The 17,786-nt window shown below is 45.8% G+C and overlaps 2 protein-coding genes and 1 non-coding gene across 3 annotated transcripts in view; 2 read left to right on the plus strand and 1 right to left on the minus strand.

Moving 5' to 3' along the window:
* Positions 1-17,786, plus strand: part of LOC126530341 (angiotensin-converting enzyme-like) — a 179,329-nt gene that overhangs the window by 95,287 nt on the left and 66,256 nt on the right. The gene's annotated exons all lie outside the window — the stretch shown is intronic.
* Positions 2,751-15,149, minus strand: LOC126530283 (huntingtin-interacting protein K). The gene is made up of 3 exons (XM_050177599.3): positions 14,843-15,149; positions 7,938-8,045; positions 2,751-2,882 (listed from the first exon to the last, which is right to left on the minus strand). The coding sequence occupies exons 1-3, from the start codon at positions 14,987-14,989 to the stop codon at positions 2,787-2,789; spliced, it is 351 nt and encodes a 116-aa protein (XP_050033556.1). The 5' UTR covers positions 14,990-15,149; the 3' UTR covers positions 2,751-2,786.
* Positions 16,092-16,163, plus strand: TRNAT-UGU (transfer RNA threonine (anticodon UGU)). Its single transcript has one exon. It is a non-coding gene; the product is annotated as a tRNA-Thr (tRNA).

The following is a 17,786-nucleotide window of genomic DNA, read 5'->3' on the forward strand; positions in this document are numbered from 1 at the left end:
GTGTCCTGTCTTTTCTTGTGCCTTAGCCTGTGTCCTAGTAGTTCGTTCTCTGAATGTAGCCATGCTTCCATACCAGCAAGCCCATTTTTCACTTTTGATCTACCTGAGATACTAGTGATATTGAAAATGGTTGATAACTAATCTACTGAAAAATGCATATTCAAATGATGAGATGTATAAGCTTTTGCATAGAATGAAGCGATTTTGCATCAATATCAAGAGCCGAGTTTTTGTACACGCAGATTTGTTGACAGACACGAAATATCCATGGAACCCTAGCCATAAACAGCTGCGCTGTAACTAGGTAACTCTTTTTCTTTAACATGTACAAGTCTGACAGCCACTCCGCTACCACAATGGGTGAACACCGTAAAATGCCATTAACGAACGTCAGACGGCAAATGTGCCAGCACATAACAGCAAATCTATTTTTTTCAACAGTCCCCACCCATAGCAATTGTTTCACCTCCAATCTAGTTGCATTGTATCCACAGTTCTGCAGTAATGTTGAACTTTGAGCCACTGAAAAAGCCAGTTGTAAATGGCTTTAACCAGTGGCATCATGGCAGTTAACTATAGCACAGAGGTAGAATTTAATTATAGGTTTTATATACTGTAGCACATTCTTACAGGAGCACTAAAAAGAAACACTAAATACCAGTGCCCGAACCCCAGCGCCGGTATGTCAGTATGAAGTCAAAGATGTCAAAGCATTCTTTTGTATTTTAGCCATTGTGGCTGAGTAAATGTTCTCGAAACTTGCTAAGTTCAGTCTCTCGGTCCTTTAGTATAATATAAGGCAGTCTATTTTTACTGATAAATATTAATTAGGCCTGCGCAGATGTTATTGAAATCCATGATGCCACAGCACGCTAGTGCGGGAACTTCAACATGGTATCACCACTCATGTTTTGCTTGTGCCTTTTCTGACTTGCGAAGCTTCTTCCCACAGTAATAGTGGCTTTTTTGGAATTATAAAAGGGCAATACACCTGAAATGTTTCTTCTTAGGGGCCCTTTAAAGGAGCACCAACATCACATTTTCAACTTGTCACTCGAGGAGCATATCATCATGAATGGCATTCGTGAATCCCACACCATATAGGCAGCCCCATCTGTCGGCGCATCTGTCATGAGTAATCAAAAGTTTGGCATCCATTTTGTGGTCGCCAGCACCCATGTTTCCTGTGTGTGCCAGTAGCCGAGCGGACAGCACGGAGAGTGATGGCAAGGGCGGCGCTGGGCATCGTGCTTCTTGTGGGAAGAGGACATGAGCGCTATGGAGATTCACTGGCGATTTACGGAAGTGTGTGGCAAGCAGACAGCATCCTGACGATCCTTCTACAACTGGGTGGATGGCTGGAAAACGAGCTGCACGTCAACAGTGAAGGGGACCACTTCTGGACGGCCACTAACTGTGACCGCACCCAACATCACACAGGTAGAAGGCCTCATTACGGGCTTTCGTGTGCTGCTGCACCCACCGTACTCACCAAACTAGGCCCCTTCCAACTAGCATCTGCTCGGAGCCTTGAAGAGACCCATGCGCGGCCAGCATTTTGCTAACACATAGGGGCTGCAAGATGCCATCCGGGCATGGGTGCGCAGTACTCCAAAGAAGTGGTTCCAGGAGGGTCTAGCAAGACTCTCTCACCAGTACATTGCTCTCCAGGACAATTACGTTGAGAAAGTGAGCGTTCAAACACATATGCAACACTTGCCCGTTTGTCGAAAAAAAATAAAGTAAAATTCATTACGGTCTGCTTCTCGTAAGCTAAATTAAGTTCAAGCCCCTGTAAACATTAAAAAGAATAGTACACACCAGAGAGCCCTAAACAATTTACTATGATACTTGTTCCTACAACCTAGCTTTAGTTTCAGTTCCCAGAAGGTGAATCCATCGTGATAACCTGGCTTGTTCCATTCCTGTAATCGCTGCAGATGCCAGAAACAAGAGCAGCCTCAACAAATGCAAACAGCACTATTGTCCATGTCTAGTTTAAGAACAAAATCATACCTACCTAGTCTTAGTGCCATGCAACATGGCAAATTTTGCTGTGTGTCACGACATCACAACAATGTTGACTCCAAGTCCAGCCCCCCCTTCCAACCCCATTGCAAAATGACTTACTATTACATTAAACTATCTCACAAAAGCTTTCCAACCTTCATACTTGGTAAGTGTCATCCTTTTACATTCAAGAATTGTATGGTGGAGCCTCGACAGCTTCAAAAATATACATCAGTTCTTTTGCGGAGTACTTTGCTTGTATGTATTCTATTTTCTAGCTTTTGGTACAAATTAAGTGTACACTTTGTTTGTGGCCAATGCTAAACCATAATAGCTGTAGAAGGAACTGTGGTACTACTTGTCATGTTAGTGAAATAAGTCTGTCTCACCACCATGTTGAAATTCCAGGGAGTTTGAAGACGTTGTGCCAGGAGGTATTATTATTCCTTCTACATCTCTTGGTGCGGCATCATCACTGATAGTGCATACTTCTGATCCTTCTAACCATACTTCAAGTAAACAAAGCACACCACAAGATATTGCCCGTGCAAAACTAGAAGCTTGAACGTGATAGCATTTCAGCTAATGAAGCCACAAACATGTCAGCCTAAATGATGCAACATTTGGTATTAGTATCCTTGATACTGCATCGGTGCAGCTTCAAATTACAGTTCTACACGGCTGCCCATACCAACAAGGAAAGCAACTCGAGACCACAAGGAAGGCAAAGGAGAACCAAGTTAAAATGGCACACAACGTTTAATCACACGCGAAGCTTAGTTTGTCAGTTCTATCAGGGCCTCAACCACATTTCCTTGGTGCTCCCGCAGTTTGAGTTCTGCCACTGATCGAGGAATCTCCATTTCTTGCATCTGAAAGAAGCAAAGGATGTGCATGTGTGTTTGCTGAACACCTGTTCTTTTATGTATAATGTGAAATGCTATGCCTACCAAATATAGTGTAAACAGGTGCACCAGGCACAAATGACTCTTGCTGAAAAATCAATGGCCCATGCCTGCTTTTACTCCCCCAACAGTCTAAACGTCTCTTGCGTATCTCCGCTTTAAACCAAAGTGCTTCTGGAAGCTGTGTGTTAACTATGGGTCTCATTGGGTGAATACACTCGCATTCCGTTAGGATGTGCTGAGTGGTCCCCGGATTTTTGCTGCAGCATACACATGCCTCACCTTGTTGCGAATACTTGCTCCAGTACGTTTTGTGTCCTTAGGCAACCAGCTCGAGCCTCAAATAGCAAGGCACTGCCCTTTGTGTTATGGTACCCATTTTTGGCTTCTAATGTCTTCCTTCCCATTCTTGTAAGTCTCCATGGTCTTTTTTCTTTCCATTCCTTGCATCCAATTCCCCGTCTCTGTTTTTCTCACTTTCTTTTTGGTGACCTCTGATTGTTTATCTGCACTTTCAATTGCCCTGTACTTGGTTGCCAACTTTCTTGACCTCTTCCTCCATTCTGTGTCCATGCATTTCAGGTAGAGTACTAGCGCACTTTAGCTGCCTGTTTATTTTTGATCAGTGTTCCCGAGTTTTTCTTCAAAACTAATTTTGCTCTGCATTTCTGACTTCAAGAAAGGCCCAACCCATGCCCCTCCGCACTGCCTGATTTGACGCTTTACTGTGGCCTCCCAAAGCCAACCGGCCTACCTATCTTTGGTTAACTTCTGACCCCAACAAGATGTCAGATTTGAAGCACAGAATGGCGTTTTGGGAACGTTGGTGCTGGCACCTTTACTCCTATCCAGGTTCCGTGGTGCCCCACTTCACATGTATTGTGGCCCCAAGGTGCTCTATATCTTTCATTATTGCTGCATTCTGCTTCCCCTTTATTTTCAGATTATCTTGGTCGGTGCTCGAGTAAATCTTCCCTTCGTTTATGCATACGCTGAGGTACTTATATTGCTTGGCTACGGGTATGACTTGCTGCTGAAATGACGTACACCACGTAAATACTCGTCTCCTCATTGAAGATCGCAATTCCACATTTCTCTATGCTAAACTGGAAGCCTAGATTTGTCGCTGCATTGCCACACATATTCGCGAGTGTATGTAAATCTCTTGCATTGCCCGCTAGTAGCACTATGTCAACCGCATACATCAGTCCGGGGACCTTCTGTTAAGTGCATGCAGAATAAATCAAATCCTAATTCATTGTTTTCCAGTCGTCTTTCTATGCCTTTAAAGAGACCCTGAAACGATTTTGACGATCTTGTACAAATATACTGAGTCGTTAGGGTAGGTCCTTTTGATCATTAGGTGATGCATGTAAGTGCTCTATGTAAAGCACATAATTTATGAGATGGTTTTAAAAATGTACATTGTTACGAATTGCAGCGGTGCCGCTCCCCTGAGTTTTCAGCCACCCCACCCCAATTGACGTGTGTTGACCATCTGACATCAGTAGGCCAACCTAGCCGTTTGGCTACCCAGGTCACGTCATCAATAATTTTATGCGAAGCATATTACTAGAGCTCAACCCAGCTCCTCAGGCGCGGCGGTGTCGCCTTCAATGACCTTTGACCCCATGCCATACCACGTGACACCGTGACGTCACAACAGAGGAGAAACGGGGCTCCAACTCGCGCCGTCGCTCGCGGCGTCGCCTTCAAGGCTGACCACGTGACACCGTGACGTCACGACAGAGGAGAAACGGGGCTCCAACTCGCGCCGTCGCTCGCGGCGTCGCGGCGGTATATAAGCAGCTGCGCTTGTTTCTAGGTGGCTTTGGCTCAACTCTTGCAAGATGGGCTGGGTGGGAATCGAACCAGGGTCTCCGGAGTGTGAGACGGAGACGCTACCACTGAGCCACGAGTACGATGCTTCAAAGCGGTACAAAAGCGCCTCTAGTGAATGCGGTGTTGCCTTAGAAACGAGCTGTTTCTAAGGCTCAGGCGTGCGTCGCTTGCTCAGGCGCACATTTCGTTGCCGCGCCAAACGCTGCGTTGCTCGACGCTCACCGCGTCCAATGCGGGGCGCGTAGTCGCTGCGCCGTAGCCCATTGTCATACACCCCTTGGCGGGTCGACGGGAACGCTGTCGCGTTCCACTCTTGAAGGCGAAGCAGAGTAACGCATGAGTTGTTTCTTCGTCTAGCCGAACCAAATATAGCCAAGCAACAGCAGTTCACCAGGCTAAACAGTGGTTCAACAACTAAAATAAAGGCTAGTATGCTTCGCATCCTGGGCTTAACCTTAGCTAAGCCACAGCCATTTTTTTTCCAACTTTATGGTGAACAACAAATGTTGTTCGTAATAGCTAGGGCGTTGGCTAATTTCCCTCTATGAAAAGATGTAACAGAAAGAGAATACACTACAACGATTTATCACTACACTCAAGCATTCCTGGCACACAGCAAGTGTCGTCTGCTTGTGTGCTCCATGTTGACACAAGCTGCGAGGTCGATGTTGGTTTCGATCTTTCTTTTCACAGGCACCATGATTTGCCCTTGTTGCATTGTGGGCCGTAAACAGCGATTGACGATATGTCAAGCTGCAACATTGTGTCCCTCTGCAAGGCAACCGCCGAGCAGAGTGGCTGCGGCACATTGGACTGTCAGTATCCGATCGGCACCAGCATCTACATGTGCTTGCGGCTGTCACTTCACACCAAAATATTACTACCACAATAGAATTTAGCGCGTTCGGTATTCAGGTAAACACAAGCGCAAGTGGTCTGTGCGTTTAAGAGATGAGTGGGGGCGAAAACGTGAACTGCCTGCACGGTACAGCCACCTGGTGGTACGGAGCTCAACCAAACACAAAGCTAACGCAGCAGTAACTAATTGTATTCTACTTTGCTGATGGCGTAAATTTTTGGCAGGAGTGTAATCATGAACACATTGTCTTTTTCAGCGTTTAAAATGTCTTATACTTCTTCACAGCAATATCAGCTCTGTGTTTGGCTGGTTAATCTCTGCGCCACTACGTAGCCAGACCATGCAGGTCAATCAGGCTCACTTACATCTGCAACAAAGCAGCCGTAGTATGGAGGGGCTTTAGTTTACGCCTCTGCCAATCCGTCAAAATGTCCAGCTCGCCTGTGGTTAGCGGAATACCGGACACATCTGGTGCTGCGACAGAATGCTCGCAACACACGCTGCTCGGATAGCTCTCACTGGAGACTGACGGCCAAACGGCTAGCTGTGAGGTTGGAGAGGCTTAGTGTGCTAGCTCCAAGACAACCGGTAGTAGACGACACGATGTCATATCATGACACAGTGCTAGTGAAGGTGGAGCTCAGCTCCAATCGCTCAGCGAACGAGTTGAAGAGAAAAATCATGGCTAGGCCAGACGGTAACTTGCAATTGTCCGTAGCTCTCTTAATACGAGACCCTTCACTTAAATTGTCGCCCAAATGTTTTACTGTAGCTTTACCCAATGCATCTACAAAATTTGTCCGAACTGTTTCAGCGACCCTTTTAAGGGGTCATAAACCACCCATTGTGCTTGGTGAAAAAACATAGTATGCAGATAGCATATGCTGCTGTGAACATCTCAGTCAAATTTTGCAGTCGTGTGCGGTGTGTGGATCTCGCAAGCGGAGCGCAGTCACCTTTCTCTCAACCGCTCTCTTTTCAGCAGAAGTCTGTTCCTCACTCTTTTCTGGATGCTTTATTTCGTAATATAGCAGATTCCCCTAAGCGGCTGCTATTGGCCGATAGCTGACATCAATCAAGAAGGGTGTCTGGATTTCCTCCTACTGCTACTGTGTACGTTTATTGAATCAGTTTAATAAATAGGCTGAAGTAAGTGACAATCTGCCTTTGAATTTCGATAATAATTACATACTTCCAGAAGAAGCCGACTACCATCTGCACCCACTTGGCGACGGCCGCCCAAACAGGAATTAAACTTTTGCCGCCATGCTTATCGTAGCCGTAGCCGTCGGGTCTCTCAACTTTCGACTAGTTCTGAACCCTCAACTAGCCTTGAATCACGCTAAACTTAAGGTCAAACCACATGTACACAAGCCAGCACACGCTCAGGCCCTGGCCGCATGTGCCTAGATGCCTTAGCAGACTTCACTTCATATTGAGCTATTGATAGCGCTTTAAAATGTGCAATTGCATGTGGCTACTATGTGTCATTCAAGCTGGTGCAGGACAAAGCCGGTTCGCACAATGCATCACAGCCAGACAGGAGCATATGAGAGCAATTGCGCACTCAAGCCCTGTCATGAAGAAAGAAAGCGCTGCACGTATGCACCGTAGTTGCATGTAGCTGCGGTCTGCAACGTAGCGTAGATACCGCGGCTGCTGCGGGTGACGCAACGAGTCCGCTGGCTGTGCACACTGCGCCTCACTGAGGACAACCGCTTTTGGCGCACCGTAGGCTCCAAAATTGGAAACAGTGGAGTCTAGGTGAACATCGAAAGTCAAATTTGAACTGTACACCAAAGTGACATTCAGTAGGTGAAGCGCTGCGACCACAACCTACTCTTTGGATTGAAGTTTTTTTATTATTTGTACTGGGTTTTGACCAATTACTGTGGCCATGTTATTAGGGACATTTTCTTTTGCATTTTTTCAGTAAATGTATTCTATGCTGAATTTTGATTTCTCAGGCTTCTCTGTTGCTTGCAGATCTGTTTGAACTACAGCGACATATAACATGCTAGACAACAATGATAGCTCTAACAAGGACAGATAGAGCCACTTCATTACACTTCATTACAGCAAAATAAGCATTTCTTTCTTTTGCGTGGCACTGCTGCATACAGCACTTTTAATTTATTGCCGATGAAATAGACATGCAAGGTGCATAAATATGGTATTAAAATGCAGCACCGCAAAACACCACCTATCAGCAAAATTTGGGCATGAACAAGTCAGTAGTTTAGGCAGAACAGTCGTATATACCTGGCACATCTATTTATGCAAGATTCAGTACATGCCCATTTTAAGGCTTGCGTACTCACAATTAACTCCACGTCTTCCTTCTTGATGACCACCTTGGAGAGCTCCTTCTGTCGTGCCGCTTTTTCTGCTGTTTCTTTTGAGTGCCGATCGCCAATCATGGACATAGCCTTGAGTCAAAAGCAAGGAATACGTCGTATTAGGCAAGCAGTTTTCACCTCCTTACAATGCTTTTTGTAATGATACTCTTGTGTTTCCTCTTGAAACACCAATTTGTGTTACGTTTAAGTAAACAACTTTGATCACAGGATCATGATCACTACGCACCAGGCAAAAGACATGAGATGGCCCTCAGGCCTCATTTTAGAGAAAAACAGTGCAACTCCAGAATGAAACACATTGCCAGACACTGGCAGTGCTAACTTCCAAACACAGCACTCGTCCAGCCGACTTTGCTGATTTCCTTAAATGCAGATTATTTGTTTGGCAAGAAAATGTGCCATGTGCATATTCATTACTCCTACAAACCATTAATGTTCCTCATGCTTACAGAATCGTTGCAATGCTTAAATCTCAGAGCTTTGTAGTCTGTCATATATTTTTGTCCTTGTACTACTCTCAACAGGTCACACTAAGCCAATGACAGCCTGCTGTCACGTGGCTTCAGTTGAATATTTCTATCTATCTGTTAAATCGGTGATATCATTTTGAACTAAACAAAGCCAGCAAAGAAAGATTAAGAATATTAAGTGCCTCCCCCCCCCCCAAGAAAAAAAAAAAAACAGGCTATTTCTCAGGCAATGATACGCAGAATCAGAAAGTCCTTGCCCCAAATTTTTTATTTTTCTTTAGCCAAATTACGGCTGTAAAGGCAGAGTCAACATATATATAGGGGCCGAGGTTAGGTCCACTGCAACAATGAGCGAGTCGGCAAGTCAAAGACCTGACAACCGTTTGGACCGATAGCAGGAGCCAAAGAAGCTCTCTTTTTATTCTTCTTCCCTTTTTCTTCTAATCTCACAGTTCACAGCATGAGGCACAAGATACATGCGCCGGAGCATACGCCATGTATAAAAGGCAGCCGAGGAAGATGACGATGGCGGCTAAAGGGCTCCCCCCCCCCTTTTAGGAGAAGAGCAGCGGTGCAGCAGTGCCCAAGAAACAGCCTTTGATGCCGCGTGATGGGTAGATCCGTCGTTTCAGCAGTTGTAAAGTCATTGAAAGCGGATAATGACAGCAAAGTCAGTAGGTCAGCTGGTTTGACTTTGTCTATCACCACAACTTCTTCGTGTCCGTTGAGGTCAATGGTAACAGTTTTTTCTGTTCGTTTGAGTACCTTGAAAGGGACATCATAGGGAGGTGTACAATTACATGGCTCTCTGCAGGAATGTCACAAAAACATTACTTGAGGACGCAAGCCTACTGGGGTCAAGGACGCAAGTGTGCAAGCGGGAAGTGGAGCTGCTGAACATAGCTTTCTGGGTCGGGCGTGGCAACCGCAGCTGGTGCGAACGATTCACTGGGCAAATGTACCGTTGTGTTATAGACCAGCTTCGCAGCTTTGTGCAGCCGAGGTCTTCCTTGAAAGAGAAGTGCATGCCTAGCATGACGAGAGGAAGGCCTTCAGCCCAAGAGTGAGCAAGCCTGGCGGGCCATCAAGGTGGCTTTAAGTTGATGGTAAAGGCATTCCACCATTCAACTTGCCAATAGGCAATATGTGGTAGCATGAATATGGTAGACACCAAGCAAGCACATGAGTTTGCAGAAAACATCACATTTGAACTGTTGGCAGCAATTGGTCGTAATGCTGGGGCATCCGAAGCGCAAGACCCAGCCACTGACAAACACAGAAGCATCTGTAAGTGCCATTATATCAGTGAGAAGAAATGTTCAGGCCAGCGGGTATAATGGTCTACACAACTGAGTATGTAGGGAGCACCTCAGAATGGTGGCAATGGCCCAATGATGTTGATGTGAATGTGATCTAACTGGGCATCAGGTTGACAAAAGGAGCGAATTGGCAACTTGGTGTGTTGTGCCGTCTTGGAGCGTTGACAGTGCACCGCGAGCCCAGCGGTGCACATCAGAGTACAGTATACACCCGGTCACACAAAGCAGGAAGTAATTAGATGCTGGGTAGCACGAACTCCGGGATGACTTGCGCTGTGTAGCTGGTCAAACACTGGACGGCGGAGTCGGAATGGAACGAATCAGCGTGTTCCACCTCTTGACACGTCGCAAGTGATAGTGCCTGAAGAAAATGGAAGGGGCACATCGGACAGCACTAATGACAAAGCAGAGGACCGGAGGTCCCAAAGCTCGGTGTCTTGGCAGCTTGGAAGGAATCTTCAGCGTCGGACATCCAGGACAGTAGAGTGGGTGAAGCTTTAGTGGTCTTGAGAAGCTCAGTCAGTGGTACAATTATTCTGGTGATGTTAGGAAGAAAATGGCAGTGGAAATTGAGCGGCCCAAGGAACTCGCGGTGCTTTCACAGTGACACTGGGCAAGGGAACTGATGCAAGGCTTGAATTTTCTTTTTCAACAGTCTGCTTCGGAAGACATGCAGTCTCCAAGGAACTCAATGTCATGGACACCAAAGACACACTTTGTAGGGTTGATGAGAAGGCTGTGTTCCTGGAGCCAAGAAAATAGCAGGCGCAAATTGTTGCTATGCTGTTCACGGGAAATACTAGCCACCAGGAGGTCATCGAGATATGAAAATACAAAGGGGAGCACCTAGGTATTATTATTGATAAACCTCTGGAATGTTTGAGCAGCATTTCTCCCGAACAGCATGCCGACGTACTCGAAAAGTCTGAATAATATGGCAATAGCAGTCTTTGGAATGTACACTGGCTCAACAGGGATTTGATGGTAGGCCTTCACTAAATCTATATTGCTGAATATTACCCTTCCAGCTAGGTTGGCTGTGAAGTCATACGTGTGAGGGAGTGGATAGTGATCAGGGACGGTTCGTGTTGAGTGCACGGTAGTTGCTGCACAGGCGCCAAACCCCTGGGCCATGCTTTGGTACTAATATGTGGATAGCTGAAGGCCAACTGCTCGACAACGGCCGGATGATGCCCAGTTGCAGCATGTGGTCGAACTCTCTCCTTGCAATCGCAAGGTGGTCACCAGTGAGGTGTCTGGGTCGGCAGGAAACGGAGCCTGTGGTGACAACATGATGCGTGTGACATAATGGCAGCTCAAGATTGCAAGGTTTCGTGATGGCTGGGAAGTCTGAGAGAACTGAGGTGAATGCAGATGATGGTGTTCTAGTGCTTTAAGTCATAGGCACAAGGATGCCTAGTATAGACATGCTAGTTGTGTCCACAAGGCAATGAGTGCAGAGGTCAACACTAAGGGTGAAGCAGGTCAGAAAATCCACACCCAATATGGACATGTGTAACAATGAACACCCCTCGGAAGGTGCGTCAGAGACCCAAGTCGATGGTAAGAGAGTGCTGGCCATACTGTGGTTAGAAGAGCTGTTGGCTGCTTGAAGGGACACAGCTTTTTAGCACGCTGTCAGTCTAGTCGTGTGACAGGACAGACGCTGACCACTGCCCCAGTGTCCATGAGAAATCTTGTCTGGCAATCCTGTCAGTGACGTAGAACAGGCGGCTTGTTATATGGCATGAGTCACCGGCTATGATCAGCGACTCTGTGGCATGTTTCCCTGCCAGATTAAGGGGAACGACACTGATGTGTACTGGCACTGAATCTGTTATGATACCAGCAATATGTGCCATGATGAGGGCATAGCGGGAGCTGCGCCAAAATGGAAATCTGGAATGCCAATCACGGTTCCACTAAGGACAGTGGGGCGATGACTGTAGTACAGTAATAGTCTCAGCAAGTTTGAAAATCATTTGCTCAAGGCGAGACTGCCGATCTTCAACGTGCAACAGCGGAACAGTTGTTGCCACAGCACCTCTTGCTGAATAACCAGCGACGCAGTCAGTCAGCTCTGCAAGGTTGTCGAGGGACATTTCTTCTGCTGCGGTAGCCAAGACGACCACGAGATTCTGTGGCAGGTGCTGAAGGAACAGCTCATGCAGCAATAGACTGTTTGCGTCCAGCCTACAGTCGCTGAGGAGCTGCCGCATATGATGTAGAAGTTCTCCCAGTCGCCAGTTTCCGAGTTGCTTTTCGTTAAGAAGCTGCTGAAGACAACTTGCATACAGACATGGGCTTGCATTGCAGCACCGTCACATTTAAGTGGTCATAGGAGGTGATGTCGAGGTTCTTCCACAACATCTTGGAACTCCTTGACCACCTCTGTAGGGAGTGCCAAGAAAGCGTGGAAGAACCTCACGCTGCGAGGTAATGCGCCAAAGGTCGAAGATGGCCTTCATCTCAGTAAACCAGGCTGCAGGATATTGTGGCCAAAAACAGTAGGTGAATCTGCAACATGGCGAAGCCCTCTGCACTGGTCGTCGGTCTCTCATTCATGGCCTTATCTATGGCGTCATGCTCACCATACAATCATGTCCAGGTCACCACGTTACAAAGACCGAGGTTAGGTCCACTACAACAATGAGTGAGCCAGCAAGCAAAAGAACTGAGAACCGCTCAGACCAATAGCAGGAACAGAAGCTCTGTTTTATTCTTTTTTTTACTTCTAATCTCGCAGCTCGTAGCATGAGGGCACAAGACACACGCGCCGAAGTGCGCACTGTGTATAAAAGACAGCCGAGGAAGATGACGACGGCTGCTAGCATATCCATTCCCGGCAGTAGACCTTTGGTCCTTTCAGCCCAGCCTTATCTCCCCATAGCTTGAAACTGGAGGTTACGCTTCACCAATGCCTGCATTAAAGGATGCCTGCCACAAGAGCGGAGATGTTGGTTCCGGCCCCTCTCCCCTTTCCTCCTTTCCAACAGAATGGGCTGCGAGCGCTAGTTGCAGCAGCTGCTCGAAACCATAGAGCTTCCTACTATATACTAGTGGGAACTCTGGTTCTGCAGTCGCAATAAGTTAGGCAAATCCATGTACTTCCCGTACTCCCCGTAGCTTGAAACTGGAGGTTACGCTTCACCAATGCCTGCATTAAAGGATGCCTGCCACAAGAGCCGAGATGTTCATTTCGGCCCCTCTCCTCTTTCCTCCTTTCCAACAGAATGGGCTGCGAGTGCTAGTTGCAGCAGCTGCTCGAAACCATAGAGCTTCCTACTATATACTAGTGGGAACTCTGGTGCTGCAGTCACAAAAAGTTTAGGCAAATCCATGTACTTCCCATAGTTTCCATGCTGGTACAACCACTACCATTGCAGTTCCCGTAGACACTATAGCCATAGTTCCCCCTAGTAATTATTGTGTAAAACTCTATGCTCCAAATTTGAATAATGTTCCCTTGCCTCTGAGATTATAGTGGCGTTTGTTGTGATCCCGGAGGCAGGGCCCGCGACCTCTCGTCAAGCCATCGGTCTAGCATGCGCCAGCATCGGAATTGTCACTTCCTCTTCAACACGAAGCAGGGTCGGCAGTGAGCGCTGTCTCTCCGTGACTAACCTGAACTACGGGAACCTCCGCTCCGATGGGAAAATGAACGATGTGACAGGCATCCAGTAAAGGAGGCATTGGTTTCACACATCCACGGCGTACAAGCAACGAAGTGTGATTCATTTTCTATGGAAGCAAGGGACGAACGCCAATCGAAATCCACAGGGAAATGCAGCTCACGTATGGGGAAAGGTGTCTCGCTTTGAGAAGTGTGAGGTGGTGGTGTTGCGAGTTCACAAAAGGCCATGAAGAGTTGCATGAGAATGAGTGTTCAGGGAGGCTGCGTGTACCGCTCACTGATGACGCAGGGGCACATAAAATGTAGTGCTGCAATGGGACATATGTCTTAACCAGTGTGGGGACTACGGAAAAATAGTGTAAGGTTAGTGGAATAGTAATGAAATTTGTAAATAGCTGTATGTACACCCATGAGCAAAAGTATACGGACGATAAAGCTGATTTTTTCCTCTACCTGTGAATGCAACTTGAAACTGAGGACTGCAGTCCAAACTTGACATTGCGAATTTTCCAGTGTACTCGTCAATTTCAATTTATGTATGCTAATTAGAAAGAAATTCAGTTTTTTCGGCAACCCTGTGGTCCGTATACTTTTTTCTCACAGGTGTACCTTATTATGGCTAATAAAAAAATTGGGGTGAAAACTGATTCGCCCGCGTAGACTCACATCTAAAGTGCAGTCCGGCACTATCTTCAGCCATCTGTTCATATGAACACTGCTTTCAAACTGGCATCTACGTATGTTATTTACGTTTACCCACCTAATAACGGGCACAATGCGTCTATACTCAATGTACAAGGGCACGCAAATATTTATTATCTTTTCGCGTCGCCACCATACACTCACATCAGAAATTCATCCCAAGAAGTAGTGAGAAAACATTAAAAGTGAGAAAACAAATCATTGCTGCAGGGCGTGCCTTGTTTAGTACAATGCCAGTGCTGTCGATATTTTCTACCTAGACAGTGGTGCTCTTTGGTAACTGCATTGTAGCAGGAGGAACAAACAGAGTGCGATAGCTCTGAGGCCGAATTCACAATGCTTTTTCATTCGTATATGTTCTTTGCCGCTGGCTGGCCACTTTCGCTGATGTGTCGAGCATCAAAATTAGCAGCAATTTTTTTTCTTGTGAACAATTCTAGCTTCTTTTGGTGAATACGGGTGCTCTTTTTATGTACGTAATTCCACTGACACAACTATGCACGAACAGCACACATGCCGATGGATCACAGGTTATACTAGTGACGCTTTCAGCACGGAAAATTGCACTCGGTTTCAATTCGAGAGGAAAAACATCGCCCAAGGCAACCAGTTTGCTTACTTGACTGTGCTGCAGTAGAAGAGATTGCACTGGTAAGGATATAGTGTACTAGTAAAGATACTCTTGTTGTAACTAGCACGTAGTCAATGTCGCCAGAAGTAAAAATGAAGAGGCCTACTCACACACATAATGTCCTGGGATCGAATTTCTTTGTCTTCGGCATAGTCCGTTACTTTCTCTAGGTCGGCGGCTCCGCTATCGTGCTTCGCGACTTTCTTCTGTGGCTTTTGCTGCTCGTCGCCCCCCGCGTCTTCTGTGTCGTCCGACATGTCTCCTCACTTTAGTGAAAGTCCCGAAATAGTCAGTCGATTCAACGATAAATATGACGGCAGCGACAGTTGAAATTAACGTGAACGGCTTAACGACGGTTGCGGCACGCGTTTCACTCGCGCACGCCTCTAGGCTGCCATGTTGATATCTCGGAACCCCTACCGGTGTCAAAGAGAACAAACCGAAAATTGAAAATGCCCGGGTTTCGATTTCGAAGTGTTCAAATCATTGACATTCGAGCTGCTTCGAAACTCGTTCTGTCCAAGTATAAGCTGTTGCATTTCAATTGCGGCGAGCAAGCTTCGAAAAAAAGGAATTAGAAACGCTTATTGTGCTTATGCTTACGGAAGCGCAAATAGACAATCGTAATGGTAAAATTGTAAAAAATAAATTTTGCCGAGCGTTGTGGAACGATTCTAATCACGGTGATTCTATTATAGTGAAATGCAATCACTCTGTTTGATCTAGATTTTTTTATCTTGATTAGGTCGAAAAGCAACGGCATTCATTATACTGCTTAATTAAAACTAAAACCGCGACTGTAGATATCGCTTCTACATTTCAACATAAGGTTTCATGCCGTGAATGTGAGAACCAAAGTGGATTGGCAGCTGTATAAACGTGCATCCGGTGCCTGAAACGCTGCTAAGGCAAAGTTTGCAGCGCAGTGTTGACACAGTTGTTTCTGGATGTTTGCTTGCAGTTTGTTCCGTATGTTTCCTGCGCACGTTCACGATTGTAACGTGCGCCACTCGTACAAGGAGTTGACACACTTACCTAGTATCTCTAACAGACTTCATGGAGCGTAGAGAGGTGAGAAGATGTTGCGTGATGTTAGGAAATAGCTATTTTGCTAAAATCGGTAATCCGCCTACCCGAGTCGAGCAGGCGAGCTTTCAGCGAACGTGAGTACGTGACATGGATATACATGTAGTGATCGTAATGATCAAATAACGCTGTCCTACCGTTGCGGTAACGTAGTTTGGTTACCAGCTAGAACGCGCGGGCGAACTTAAAGCGAAATAATAAAACACCAATAAAAACGCTCGCGTATGTTGGCACTCACGAATAAGATGGCTATCTAGCCCGCGTGTTCCCATAGCCGCTATAGCTCAGTGGCAGAGCGCTGGTCTTGTAAACCAGCGGTCGTGAGTTCGATCCTCACTGGCGGCTGCTTTTTTTTTCATTTCGTTTCTTGTCTTTCTTTTGTTTGATATTGATTCAAAACTCAAATTTTCATTTCACAATCGTCTCTATATGTTTAAAGATAAACAGATTCTGCACATGGGCTTCCGAAAACATTATGGGAAATCGAATGAAGGTGCACCGCTATCGAGTTCGGACTTGCTGAACGAAACGAATTTTTGTTTGTTTGTTTGTTTTTTTGTTATTACACATATTCGTTCCTATTTGCAGATTGAGTGAAATCGTATGACCTTTAGGCTATACGATTTTTAAGAGAATGGAAATGCGCTGCTGTCTTCCGGCTCGCATGTACGCTGCGCTCTGCACTCAATTGCTCCGTCGTGTGTTTCACCTCTGTTGTGTCGCTGCATGTTTTACCACATAAAGGAAATATAACACAAAGTAGATTAGCCAGACTCTTATCCCAGGCGTTCGTTCCGGGAAATGTTTAATTTCACGAGAATATGTGACCGAACATGATCGGAACATCATGGCTGCGTTCCGAGGCAGCGGATCGAGATAATCGGCTTTTTTCATAGATCCTGCTGTCCGTAAACTTTTGCGGTTCACTGTGCGTACAGTCGACCACAATAGTATACGGGACACGGTCTTGAATACGAGCATGCATTTCCGCTTTTAATTTAATGGATCACTACGGAGGTCACAGTAAGTATACATACTACAGATTCAAACTTCGAATCCGAAGCCGTGTGTCCCGGCTGCGCGAGAATTAAGCTTTTCTTTTTTTCCTCCAAACATTGTGTCCTGTAAACTTCTATGGTCGATCGTAAATGTGCATGTGTACAATGGAAGTAAGCTAATAGCAAAATGCATGCAATTACACCGCAGTTAGCAATACAGGCCATTGTTCATGCATAGCGCATATAGTCTTCTAGTGGGTTTGTTTCGCTCGGGGCGGGGACGGGGGGTGAGGGATCGAGGACCTTGGCGTTGATGATCACACGTACAATACCTGGAGACGAGTGAGAAGGAAATTAAATAATTTAGTGTATATATCCTAACATAATGCAGGAAATGTAAATGTACCGCATATCGATCGGGTCCCAAAGATAATAATTTACCGAAACAATTGAAAAGCTTAAACGATTCGAAAACACACAGTGTTCACATAGCCTTATGTAATGTGAAGGATTAAAATAATATGCACTTCATTTAGTCCAAGAGTAAAGAACTGGAATATATGTAGAAACAACTTTCAAACACGCTCGAATGGCGATAGGTGTGCTTGTATAGATTATATATAATTTGCGGGCTCATTCAATAAATAAACACAAAACATACTAAACTCCCCATCACTAATCTGCTAACACTTAATGCCTAATCTGCATATCTGCAAACCTCGCTGATCACTAGGCGAGGAAAAAGGGTCCGGGTAGCCACGGGAGATGCTTTGTTTAAATTTTGATAATATTCATTACATTTCATGCACAGAAACGTTTACAGTAACATTTAACTCATAATTAATATAGCTATAGGTCCAGCAACGAAACAAACATACACAACAGCCGCATGTCGCCGAGTCACAACGAAAACGTTTTAACTGTAAATCGAACAAAAGTTTGAGGTACACAGGATATTAACATGTCGAAT

Source organism: Dermacentor andersoni, chromosome 5 (genome assembly GCF_023375885.2).
Source record: "Dermacentor andersoni chromosome 5, qqDerAnde1_hic_scaffold, whole genome shotgun sequence".
Taxonomy (NCBI): Eukaryota; Metazoa; Arthropoda; class Arachnida; order Ixodida; family Ixodidae; genus Dermacentor; species Dermacentor andersoni.